We start from the raw sequence: 14017 nt of genomic DNA, 5'->3' as shown, positions 1-14017 counted from the left end.
TGTCAACAGTTCTTTTAGATATCTAAAGTATAATTGCATTTTTCAAAAGCAATTTCTAAACGTTGCAAAGTATAAACAGATTTATTATGACACGAACGAAAGAGCATTTCCATGCTAGCAAAGTCTGAAGACTTAGTCACCTCTCACAGTTCTTACATAGAACTAAATAAGATGATTCTGGCTGATGGTGCTCCACTATCAAATGCTGATTTCTGTAAAAACAATTAATATTCCACTTCCTGACACAGTTATTTGAATTTTGGGTGGTGGGATGTTTTTCTGTACCAGGTACTTAGTCCATCTCTACCACTGAAATTGTATCCGCTATGTTCAAGTTATACAAATCATAATTGCATATTGGTTTTCCATAGGAAGATTTTCTCTTACTTTAGTTCTCCCATTCTCTAATAGCCTTGTCCAGAAAAACAAAGAAGCCATCATATATCTGGCTGGTAGCAATAATTATGTTATCAGTGGGGCTCCTTCCTGTGCTGAAAATTTCCTTTTGATTATAACGCAGTAGAAGCACAATGAATTCTGTGGGCAGCCTGTCCACAGTGTGATTCTAAAAGCCTCTAACTGATGCCAGTACATGATTAGGTCTGAGAGAAAGCAATTGCAAACGACAGGATATCAGAGTCACCCGATGAAAAATAACCACCCAAAGCAGATTCTTGAGAGCTACTGTAATACTTAGAGCTACTGTAAACAGCTTATTTTTAAAATTAAAATTAATGACTCTTCTGAAATGTGTTCTTTATAATAAGAAGACATTTGGGATTGGCAGGGGTGAGGAGGGGGAGTCTCAGGCAGTGCCATGCATGGAGCCACAATATTCCCTTTCCATCTCGTTGTTGCTGAAAGAAACATTTGTTTTACTTTCCCGGGGGGGGGGGGGGGGGGAATCCCTAAATGGATATTTTCAGACAGTGAAAAAGTTACTATTTCTTTCAAAGTGAGAATCACAGGATGACTCTTTGGCTCCTGTGCCAAACTGTGCAACCCCCAGATGGTAATTTCAGGTGAATTACCTGCTAGTTTAAAGTATCCCTGATTTGACATCTAGTCACTTTTTCTTTCCTTTTTGGATAGGGATAATCTTAAATGTCACAACAGAGGAATCTCAGCTGAGAAACTGCTTCCTCAGAAACCAGATATTCAGTCAAACTCCAGCTTTGCCTAGTCTTACTAGGAAAAAATAATCCTAAAATGAACTTGCAAATTTCACATCATTTTGAGGCATAATCCACAGGCCAAGTCAGGTTCTTCTGAAAATTATCCCACATCTTTGTAATAAACCCTTGCAACAAACCTGGCCTAAGTTTCCAGCTTGCTGTGAAATTCTGGACCACTCACAACCTTAATAAAACTTTTGCACAGGATCTAAGAACTTAAAATCACCTATGAGGGGCTAGTTTTAATATAAGATGGAGAGATTCTTATGAGCCTGTCAGTAAGGGTATTTTAAAAATACTCCTGACTCCAGATCTTACTGCACATGTTCTCTCAAGTTTTTCATAATATCTAAATCTAAATCTATCGTCACATCATGGCAATTTATTTAGTACTCTGCTCCAGTCCAATGTATTATCTCCCAATTTTAAAGCAAACCTCAAAGCTGCAAATCTGAAATACATTGAATACAGTGCAAGAGAATTTAAATGCTGCTTTGTTTGTCATAAATGCAACTGTCAGACAGTTTTGTAGTCAACATATTAATGGAAAGTGTCCAGGCACAGGCTTACAACTTGGTACTAGTTGCAGATTCTTGAAAACCAAAGGAGAGTTCTGATATGCCCTGTAAAATCCTGATGAAATGCGAGCAGCAGGTGCACCCACCTGCACAAGGATTTCCGCAGTGCAGGCACGTGAGAAGATAAGAGGCTCACTTTGTAGGGCCACCTCTCAAGTCATGCTGGAGGAGGTAAAAAACAGATAAGCCTGAGGGTAATACGTGTTATGTCCATGTTCATAGATAAAAGACTAAAGCTATCAGTTGTCCCTCATTTCGTGCTGTGATCTGTGCAGTGTGTCCTAGAGGAACAGTGTAGAATCACATTTTAAATCCACTTTCCTCATTCAGTCTGTAGCCACCAACACACGGACAATTTGTCAACGAAGATAAGAGCAATATGACCTGTCATCCTTCCTGCCACCAGTGAAGACAAAAAACATAAAAACATCTCTAGTAGTAATGTTCTATCTGAGACTCCTACTTTCTTTCCCCAAAACCCCACTGATTTTGGTTGTGAAATGGCCAGGTGCTATTAAGCAAAACCTCTAGCCATAGGCCATAGTCTAGGCTGTAGTGTCTAGCCACAGAACAGAGTACGCTGTTGCACAGCAAAAACGTGAAAGTAAAACATATGTTCATCGACCAATATATATATATTTTAGAGATGCCAGTTAAACAGAGAGATATCTATAGATAGTGACTTCTTGTGAAAATGCTGACCTGAAGTTTTTCCACATGGAAGAACCCATTTCTTGCAGAGAACAAGTGCTTGCTAAAGAGACAAACAAGCCCATCAACACTATAGGTATTGACTACTAAGAGCTGGTGTTCAGGATCATGACAGGATCTGCAAAATGAACAAAATATTCCCCAAGGACACATGCCGGACCTCTTTCCTGATGTAAGCCCCATAAAGAAAGTGTCTCCCTTCTCTTAGGGAAATCTTTCTGAAATGAATGCTGCTGCCTCCAGTCCTCTTTTCGGTAAAGTCCATGGTAGAACTCTCTGTCAAACTCCGACTAGGAGTAAAATGATAAAGAATGACTTGGACTGAATGCAGAAATTGCTGAATGAGGTAAAGAAATAATACAGCAGCAAATGGGAGAGGCTTAGATGCCAATGTGTAAGGGATTTGGTATTAAAATTAAGACATCCCTACAAAGGTAGTTTGATTCTTGACTTTGTTATGCCTTTCAGTTCCTCTGTTTCAACAAAATAAATGTAGAAATATGAGTTAGTTTGAAATTTCTAACTCATTTGGACTATCAAGAGTGTAGTTGATTTTGGTATATAGTCTGAGGGACCTTTTTAATTTTCTTTGCTTATGCTTGATGTGGGATTCTACCTGTTTATGTGAGGGCAGATGTAGATGCAAGTGCTTGTCCTGAAAATGAAGCCTTTTAGGACATAGATTTCTGCTCATTTAGAGCCTTCATGTTATTGAGTTTGTAATCTCCTTACGTAATTTATATTACTTATTTACCTATTTCTTTCTGGTTCCTGCAAAAACCTCTCTCTTTCACTAAAGATCTGACCTGGAGTCCAAGAAAATGCATAGAAAGAAATTCTTGCTTCCCTGGGCTTTTTATTAAGCCTCAGTCTGAAATGTGCACAAACTAAAAGCCTCAAAAATCAGTTCTCAATTCTCTGAAGTATCCAGATCGGATATTGTGATTGGAACTTAGTTCTAAATTTTATGTGAACAAATTTAAAGAAAACACTCAGAAAATACAAAAGAACCTTTTGTTAGTGTTTTAGATTTTTTTGTCCACCCAGGATTTGTTTTTATTATCTGCAGCAAAAAAATGGGAGTGATATTATAATTAGTGAGTAATATTGAACAAGGATGAAAAATAATCATGGAACAGAATCACAGAATCTGTGTTTTAGCAAGTGGGAAAAAAAATCTCTGCTTTGAGATCTGCCTGCTGGTACTAGTAATGGCTCTACTGAAGGCTCTGGAGCTACAAATAGGAACAAACTGGAGCAGACTTTTGGGGACCTTCTCTAATGAGTATTTTTGCTGGCACTTTCACGTGCTTGTAATCTTTAATTAAAAGCTGCCCTCTCAGAAGAAAAATCTGTTCTTAGAATGCTTATGAAGACAAAATTTATGCTGATAATCAGCACTAATGTCAACTAATGAATATTGAAACACGGATATGTCTAAAACATTAGGGTAAAAATGATGTCAAAGAGAAGAAGAGAGGAAAGAGGAGAGCAGAGGAGAGCAGAGCAGAGGAGAGGAGAGGAGAGGAGAGGAGGGTGCATCTACACAATGAGTTGTAGATCCTGAGCTGAAACATCAGCTACTTTTTTGCTGAAATTGCATTGCTGTTTAAGATAATCCTAAGGAAGGTGTTCTTCAAAACCATCCACTCCCACACTTTGATAGGAGGTGATAATGATCAGCTCAACGACTACTAACACAGGGGCTGTTGACTCCTTCCATTCATGTCAAGCAGCACCTCAGAGCTTCCTACCCCTCCTAAGGACAGACCAAACTTTTGGCACGTGGCACACGTGGGATTTACCTGTTCAACTTCTCTAGATGAAAATAAAGCGGAGAGAAGATGAAAAGCTTTATTGACATGCCAGCATATGGAAGCTTAACCCTTTTAATAGCATTTTAATTGTGTTGCAGCACTGCTGTGATCTCTGTTGTAGTTAAAACAATGAACTACACTAGGTTTTTTTCTTTTTTTCGATTTTGTCTAATGTTTTCTTCAAGCTGAGCCGGCAAGTGGGTGGAAATGCATCTATTACTGAGGGTGCTGAAAAGACAGCTAGGAAGCTTGAGTTCTAATTCTGGCTCTGATATTGAATTGCTGTCTAAAACCAGGCAAATCATTAAACCTCTGTGCATTGGATTTCCCCATCGGCAAGAAGAAAAGGGGCAGGAGGGGATGTAGAGGACAGATGTGGAGGAGAGGGAGAATAAACTCTCTCTCCCTAATGGAGATATGATAAAGTTTGAAGTCTGAGAATCTCTGCTAAAGAAATTTGTAGAGAAAAGGATAATGGTGTAAATGATGGTGTAAATGAGGATGTGCTGGCAGATTGCAGAAGAGTTGGGACTTTTTACAGAAGGTGAAAATCTTTCCGGATAAATGTTGTTGTCATTTCATAATCAAGTAAATGGCAAAGAGCAGTCTGGAAATTTATGTGAAAACTCCCATTTGTGCCAGGAAAAAAAAAAAAAAAAAAGCAATTTCAAAGATGCATATAAAGCTGCCATGCAGCACCTTGACTGTATCAGGTTGAGATTACTGACCTCGATGCGGTGATTCAGTGGCTGAACATTTTGGTTTTGTGCACCACACAAACAGGAACATTTAGCAAAACATATTGCTGTGTTGTAAATGGATTAATATTCCCTTGTATTTCAAGGAGATCACAAAGACAATTAAATTACAAAAGGTATTTACATTAGCCAAGAAATCCAGGTTTCTCCGTTAAATTCCCTTTTCTGTCACAGGCTTAGCAAGATCCCTTACTCTTTCTGTACCTTTCTTTTTCATTTTCAGTGCTGGTAATAGTACAGTCAAAAGGTGTACAGCAGTGAAGATTGGTGCATGCTTACAGACTGGAATATATAGGATTGCACAGTGAATTGATTTGCTATTGTCTTAAAGCTAATGTATTTTCTCCAATTTCAAACATTTATTACTTTAGCTACAAGAACAGGTGTCATTAAAAATAGAAATTTTGGACATACCTCAAATACTGTAGTATTTGCACTAAATGGTGGAAGAAAAATGCCCCCATTTTAACAGTTTTCGTTGCCATGTAGTCCACATATAGCCCACCACACATTTGACAGTATATGACAGCTTGGAACTGGCAGAATTTTTGCTTTATATAATTTTTGAGCAATGAATTTTGACGGTGTGTTGTAAAATGCTTGTCTCATGTTTTACACTAATGTGGATTCCTAAAAACATTTAAGAAGCATCCAAGCACAAAAATAAAACCTGCTAGATTTCATCCAAATTACTGCTGAGACTAGCCTAGTGCAATGATCAATTCTGAAGTTTGGAATAACACCAGGGAAATTAAACTCACATTGTCTTAAATACTCGTGATATCGAGCTTGTTCTAAATGTCTGCACCTTCTGCTTCAATCATCAGAACAACCATGATTCTTATTTTTTAAAAAGCAGGAGGAATTCAGCAATAAGATGGCAGTAATATTCAGCACCTAAATAACACTTTTCACCTTCCAATTGCACAGATGTACAATGATTTTCTCTAAACCCATGTAAAAAAAAGAATAGGAATTGAAGAACAAATTGTAAAGGTGTTGATGGAAATTTGCTGCCTACATGTCCTTTATGCCTTTTAAAATCACACCCTTTCCTATTGTTATTTTTCTAATAAGGAAAGTAAGACAGACAAATCATGATTTTACCACATCTGTTTAATTAGTTTGTAGCAAGCTCTTTTTCCTGTTCCAATGTTTTATCTGCACCCCAAGTGGTAGTAATCACTGAACTTGTCATATTTGTAACAGCAAATTGTGTTTCCCTGGGTAATTCAGGGTCCTGTTTATGACATGCACTATCCAGGAGATCCTGGAAAGGAATTTTTATGATGCTAGTGTGGTCTAAAAGTGTCATTGGTGATGGCTGTAAAATAAAAAATTAAATTATTTAAACTGTTCTTAAAAATTGACTATTTCTATTAAAAATTTGACTTAAACAGCTGGCTGGAAAAAAGATCCATTACTCTCATAGAGAAAGCCCAGCAGAGGTTTTGATTCTGTCCCATCTGATCCCAAAATACTAAATATGGGAGACAAGCAGTTAACTGAGCATATGAAACAGCCGAAAGAAGAGGAACTACTCTTTAAGATGTGCTTTTATCAGTTGTGCAGAGAAAAAGAGAGAAGTTACTAGTATCCAAGCCCATCAGACAAGCACCATTTGAAGGTTATTGAGATTATTATTTTTAAAAATTGCAGTAAAAGACAGGAAAAAAAATTAGTTACAGCTTAGTGCGTTGAAGAAACTGCCTGAGCAAGTTATGAATAATCCACTTAGGCATATGAAAGCATATAGTCATGTTAGCATGACTAGCATGATCGGTACTTTGTGGGAGGACAGGACTCTTACTGGACTGTACTGCTTATGCCCTCTCCTTGACACATAATATTCTGCAAAGATCTGACTACATTTAGTCTTTCCTCTCATACTGCTCATGGCATGAGAAAACCTATCTAATAGGTTATCAAGCTGAAGAAGCTTGCATAGATTAAATAGATTTTGCTAAAAGCATAAATTTTCTCTTTGATGAAACTTTTGGTGCTGCACAATGCAGCACGGTACCTGTAAGACTGGGCTTTCATTGCCTAAACACATGGAAGAGCAAAACCAAAAAGATCCTATCTTTTTCTAATTTTCCAGCAACTAAAAAGGGGTTTATTTTGCATCAGTTCAGTTGGCACTCAACAGATGCAGATGCTTTCTGTGATTTATTTCTATATATATCTGTTTTACAGCAAGACTGAGCACAAACAGAAGTGGGTGCTGTTTATCAGGTAAAAAATTAGAAACGCTAATATGTGAGCTTCTTAATAAATATAGAGCTTGCAGTTGGACACACTGAGATTCAAAAACTAGTTAAAGCCTGAGAGGAACTGAAAAGAGGAGGTGAGCAGGAATGTCCTTAGGTCTATTGCCAAGGTAGTCGTGTTAACTTCTAAATGCATATAACAATGAAGATCTCCGTTTGTTTTATAGCTGGGCCTACTGCCAGCTATAAAAGTGTGCTTTACAGAGCTCGCAATGTTATCAAAATTGCAAGCTTAAATATGGTTGTGTTGTAAACTTAAACCTGGCTCTTAATTTGCAATGTTTAGGAAAGAGCATTGGAGTCTCTTCTTGTATCATTTTCATTTACTAATGGAGTAATCAACATCTGCAGTGCATGCAGCTACGAATTATTTCAGTCAATAAAAAGTGTGCTCAAAAATTCTCTTGTCTGAGATCTATAATCTCATTTTAATTAGCATTGCACATGATTACTCTAATCAAAGTAAGTCAGTGGCAAACATTACCATCTGCATTCATCGTTAACATCAACTAGCACATTGGCAGTCTGTGGTTTTACATTAATACAGGGGCTCAGAGGTGCTAATGTCTGTTCAAGGACAAAGAACACTGCCCTCTCCTTCCTTCTTCTGTTTAGCTTTTTAAACTAATCCTCTATCTTAGAATTTTACAAATATTGAGCATTTCCAGTGCAGCATGTGTTTTACTTTAGCAATGTGACTGTCTTGCATATCCTCTGCAAAAGAAGAGGATGTCATTAATTTGGAGTAATGTAATTGTGCATGGTTTCGCGACTGTATCAGTCTGTGGTTAGGCTTTTGAGATGCTGGTAGGCTTCCATGGCAAGACTCACATTTATTCCATGAATTTCTAAGAAGATGGTTTTGTTTAACGGATGGTTTTATTGGATCTATAAAACATAGAGCACTGCATACTCATAAAGACAATACAAATAGGATGATACGTTCTACGTCTCTTAGTATGTGCACTGTAATTTCTCCAGAGATCAGATGTCATTAACTAAGGAAAGGTGACTGACTAGATATGTAGCTGTCAGGACACACTTGTTCTGGATTGACGTGGTTCATCCTATGCCCTTATCGAAAGCCGTATTTGACAAGGCAGCAGATAATCTGCTACCGTTTAGAATCCTTTATGAATGTAACTTTTTACTAAGCTTTAGCCAAGTTTTTAAAGGATTTTCATTGCTAAGCCAATAAAAAGTTTGAAATGTTACTTGCACTCCAAGAGCATTTACCAAGAAAAGCACAAGCGTATTTAAGCTCATGGATTAGGTAAAGTTCAGAAGGATTATTTACTGTCTTCATGCTCAGAGAAAGGAATTACCTGGGCTTTTCTGAAGATGTTGGTGCATGACCATAAGCTCTTTAAAAGAGGACGTGATCCAAACAGCATTTTTCCTCTTTGTGAACCAGATTTTTAAAGCAGAATAAGTGTTTAGGAAAGCTTTTAAATGATGCTGGTTGCATAGTTACAACTTTGATAGCTATTTTTTAAATTCTTCTTATTATGAGAGGTAGCCCTGAGTGTTTTAAATCTGCCATAAAGGTGTTATAATCAGTCTCTATAATTATATTGCCATGCAAAACAATTAATTATATCAAATCCTATCACAGAAGTGTTTACTGGTGAAGATTGCCAAGGCAGTATTTCTGACAATAAAAGAGTAGGAATTATTGTAGGTCTTTTGGGACTTTGCTGGTGTAGTGTTTTGTGCTCAGGATTATAATCATACCATTTTCCCAATACAAATTTCTCTACTGGAAAATCAACATCTGTTCTTGTCAGGGATGATCTTTAAATTATATTTTATATGGGAAAAATATTCCTGTGTACTTTCTCCTCTAAGAAAGAAAGGTCTAGATTTTTAACTGGAGAACTTCAACCAATGACCAGCAGTCATACTGGAATTAATGAGGCCGCAGGGTCCCAAGCATGCTCATCTCCCTCTTGCACACATGCAGCTTTTCAGGGCCTTGCCCTCAGAAGCAGGGAGTTTATCTGCACTGTAGACAGGGGATGTAGGGTCAGGGGGTGGGCCTGGATGAGGTTGAGTTTTGGCATCACTGTAGCTTTGTGGCACAGAGCTCAGCATGGGTGTAGATCTTTCCCGGGATCTAGGCTGGATCTCTAGACAGTTCATGCTGAAGTGCATCTAGCCACAGCTTGATAGGCAGGTACCTTAGAGCTAGTTCTCAGTTTGTGTATATAACATTTCCCCATGCATGAAACTCCAGCACAGACATACCCAAAGCAGAGGTTCGCTTTTCACTAGTGGAAAACCCCGCTGACATCAAAGGAAATAGCTATGACTACATGGACAGGTAGTGCAGCGCAAGGAGTGTGGATCTGAGTAGTGAAACTATCAGTGCTGAGGACCTGATGTCCACCCTGCATACAGTTTGAGACAGTATATGTCAGACTGGCACTGGTCTGGTCAGTGCATCTTTCAGTTTAGTTTACATTTCAGAAATCCAGTTTGTGCCGCTTAACACACCTCCAAGACATGAACCAAAGCACTCTGAGTGGGAATAATCAGGAGATTCAGTTTGAAAGTTCACTTCTGGTCTGAAGGAAATGCGAACATATATTCATCCATTCTTCCTCTCTGCTCCTCCCACCCAAAAATGCATAACCATTAGGAAAATGTTGGTTCCTTTTACTGAGTTCTCCCAGCGCACCCCAGGTTGCCAATCCTGAGCACAGGAAAGTGTGAGAAAACAGTAAACCTGACAATCACAAATTGCTGCTGGCAAGATCACAAGAGAGGTTTTTGGATATCAGATATGCTTATTAGATACTCTGAAATGATCATTATTCTGTAGCTTTTATTAAATAGAACAGTTAATAGTACTATTAAGTACTATTACAGTGAAGGAAGGTACTTTGCTGCTCAGTTTCTATTAAAGACAGGCAGGACAGATGAAAAATGTATTTTGTAAAGATTAACTTCTAAGAAGAAAGTTTTCCAAAGAACAAGACCATTTGAAAGGAGTAAGGGTTAACTGAATCTTAAAATAAGAGAAACTGTTCAGAAGTAAATGTTTCCAAAACTGATATAATTGCCTGTCTTCATGTCTTTATTTCCTTTCACAGAGCCATGTTTGACTATGACAAGAGCAAAGACAGTGGCCTGCCAAGTCAAGGACTCAGTTTTAAGTACGGAGACATCCTTCACGTTATCAACGCATCAGACGATGAGTGGTGGCAGGCGAGGAGAGTCACTCTGGAGGGAGACAGTGAGGAGATGGGAGTTATACCCAGCAAGAGGAGGTGAGTGTGTCCTCTTCCTTTTTAGCTCCTTGGTCACAATATTACAAAGTTCCCATTTTATTCCAAAGACAGGAACATCAGACTACTGAAAAAATAGGGAAAGTAGAGGAAAATCCCACTAACATTATTTCAAGAGTTGGGAGATATGGTTCTCACCAAGAGATTTAAAGAGTTTGAGCTGTTTAACTGTACTGAAAAGAAGCTAAAAGGTGATGTGATTCATATCTTCATAGAGAAAGGGAGGGAGAGACAGCACCATCCACTAAAGGGCTTTAGCGGAGAAAGGAATAACCAGAACCAAAGCTTGCGAATTATCTCTGAATTTGAAGTAGAGCACGTTTTAATGTCAGAGTGATTAGCCATTGCATCAAACTGCTAAGGGATGTGATGAATGTCTTGACATTTTCAAATCAAGACTGTATGTCTTTCTACTGCAGGAGTAATAAAATTAATCTTCTGAGCCTCTGTGATGTACAAAGCCAGGCTAAATTATATAATAATACTTTTTGGCTTCAAAATCTGTTAATTTAATCTCTGCCTGCCTGGAAACTGATGGATAATCAATATCACAGGAAATTTTTTATATAATGTAAATGAAGAAGCATTCCTTCATTTTCCAAGCTGAATCTGAATCCTTGTTCAGCAGTGATGGATTCATACTGACTAGTGGAGAGAAAATATGCATCTGACGCTTTCTCAGTGTCTGTATTGTTTACTCTGACTAGTCACTCTGTAAATCAGCCACTGGTCTCTGGTAGTATCAAGACTACTGCACAAGTTGGTATTAGTTTGTGCCTTTGTTGGTAGTTGCTATAGAAAGGTCAAGAGCTGAAAGGGTAGGAGGAAAATGAAACCTGTCAAACCACATTACATTTCTCTTTTGCAGCAATGCTCTCTCGTACCGCATATAAATGTTCTATTACTCTCTAATTCAGCTTTAGCATTACTATAAAAATGATGATGCACATTTTTTATAAAGGGAAAGTGGTATGTCTGATGCTCTACAGAGCACCTGCTGGTGTTTCAAGAAGAGCTGGCTTAGGTGCTAATAGAGCTCATAGTACCTCTTGTTCTAAATCACATAAAAGTAAACTAAAGGCCTTCAAATACGTTATTGACGTGAGACTTATTTTCTCTAATCGTGACCATGTCTGAACAGTAATCACACCAGAATTTTCAGCAAAAAGCGATTTTTGTAGTTGCATAATAGACATAAATAAAACTACAGTATAATTTTTAAGATGGGAAAAATGTACCCATTAAACAAATATCGTTTCTAGATATTAAAAAAGGAATTCTTTCCTAGTATTAATTGCTACAGTAAGCATTGTGGTAATGACATGATGGATCACAAATGGGAAAAGAGGACAGCTTATTCAATTATTACTGAGGGAGGTACATGCACAAAGTTTACTAGTTCTCAAGGTATAGTGCTTACTCTTAAAAGCTACAAAAAGATTTCAGACGTAATTAAACATAAGGGAAAGAAGGGCAAAACAAAACACCTGATTAAGAGATGGATCTATACCTTTTGTAGATGGGAGAAGATGCAAGTGCCTAAAGTTTATTGGCTTACCTGCATGGTACTGCTTTCAAGAAGGACAAAAGCTAGAGGCTGTCTAGTCAAGGTCAGAAATATGATGCACTCTGGGAAAAAAAAACATGACTTGAGAAACACTGGCAGAAAAGAAAAAGAAAAGAAAAAAGAAGAGAGGCAGGGTGAAAATAGACTGGCTGAAGTCTAAAAATAAAAGGGCTTGACTTTGTAAAGATGCAGGAATAGTTACCGTGCTCTCCACTTGTCATCCCACTTCTTCACTAGCAAATCTGAGAGGTCTAGAAAAATCAGCAGCAACTGCTTTTTTGTCTGTGCTAATATAGTCGTGCGGTACACCTGAATTTGGGGGATAAGTTTTGCTAGTAGTTCAGAAAAGGTTGCAAATGTACAAGTTTAGTTTTTCAATGCAGTGAAAACTGAGTATTACTTTGATATTGTGGATTTCAGCTAGTCCCCAGTGAGTCAGTGATACTGATATGCTCTTGTCTGCATCTTCCATCATCATTTATGCCACTGCAAAATATGAACCAAAACAAGAGCACCAAGAGGAAGATGAGCTGCTTACAGGGCTGAGCAACAGAGGAAACAACTCACCATGTTTTCCAGTGTCTGCTGATTTAGAGTTGAATTTCCTGTGCAGATATAAGTTAATGAGTGTGTGAGACTTGATCCCAAATAAAGTCGGCCTGGGATTTGTCTGACCAAATGCAGGCATCTGCAGCGTGGAAATCTTTGTCTGGACTGTTTACTACAAGCTGTACCATACTGTCTTATCTGTTACAGTTTTTATAGGACTGCTTCCGTACGCACTGCAGTATATGAAATGAGGAATATTTAAAATCTAGCAGTAAGAGATTCCTTGTGATGAAGTCAGAGGAAAAGGGTATTTGCAGCTTTCTGTTTTGGCTGCGTCCCGTCGTACAAGCCCAGGTTCCTGAGTTTGTAAGCTGAAGGTTTTTTTATATTTGTCTTATGTTTTTCAATCCCCCATTTATTTCTGTTTTTTTTCTTTAGGGATATATGTGTTTATTTTATGATTGGACTCCCTCCTTTTCTTAGGCATATGTGCAGGAATGTTATTCAGTGGAATTGCAATGTTTTTTGCACTTTGGACAGTTGGCAGGGCATACTGATCTATGGATTATTAATGCAAGGAAGAGTCTCTGGTTTGCTCTCCAGTCCAGCAACAGTTAATATACAATTTCTTTATTTTTCCTAAGTGAAATGAATATGGAATAGCTCGGAAAGCCACTGACCTCTTTGGGTTTACTCCAATACACACACACACACTCACACACATTTATGTATGTAGAAATATACAAATATACATGCACATATATATGTACATATATACTTATAGATTTATATATACTCATATATGTATGAACACACACAAAACAATTTCTTTACAGCACTGTGTATGGTAATGCTCTTTCAAGTATCTGGTTTTGCATTCTTTTTATATTTTTCTAGAGCAGAACCCTTCAAATAGTGATGTTGCAGGATGAGCTGATGAAAGAAAAATTTCATATAATAAACCAAGACTCAATACTCTTTTTTCTTCTATGAGGATATACCTGAAAAAATTATAATGCATAATTACAGGGGAACTGCCACTTATTATTCTGTCCAAGATGTTGGATATATTATCAGCCTTGCCTATCATAGATTCAATAGCATTTGAAAGGTATTTATAACTAGATTTCAGTGTTGTCACTTGTGTGTAGACTTGTTATCTTGTTGATAATTGTAAAGTCAAGCTTTAAGAGTGAATTTGGGATGGGGACAGTAAAGCTGAGCATGGGTTACTGAAACAAGCAGCACAAAGCATTGAGGGTAGCTCCATGTTTCTCCACCAGACTATCCCCTCAAAGACCA

At 37.8% G+C, this 14017-nt stretch overlaps 1 protein-coding gene across 5 annotated transcripts in view; it reads left to right on the top strand.

Annotated features, from left to right (window-relative positions):
* LOC134135676 (disks large homolog 2) overlaps window positions 1–14017 on the top strand; it is a 740305-nt gene that overhangs the window by 672362 nt on the left and 53926 nt on the right. For all 5 annotated transcript variants that reach the window (XM_062567370.1, XM_062567369.1, XM_062567373.1 and 2 more), the window contains one exon: window positions 10405–10581. In XM_062567370.1, coding sequence (XP_062423354.1) covers window positions 10405–10581 — 177 coding nt within the window. The remainder of the gene's footprint in view (window positions 1–10404; window positions 10582–14017) is intronic.

This window comes from Rhea pennata, chromosome 1 (genome assembly GCF_028389875.1).
Source record: "Rhea pennata isolate bPtePen1 chromosome 1, bPtePen1.pri, whole genome shotgun sequence".
Classification (NCBI taxonomy): domain Eukaryota; kingdom Metazoa; phylum Chordata; class Aves; order Rheiformes; family Rheidae; genus Rhea; species Rhea pennata.
This window is presented reverse-complemented; position numbering and strand designations above follow the sequence as displayed.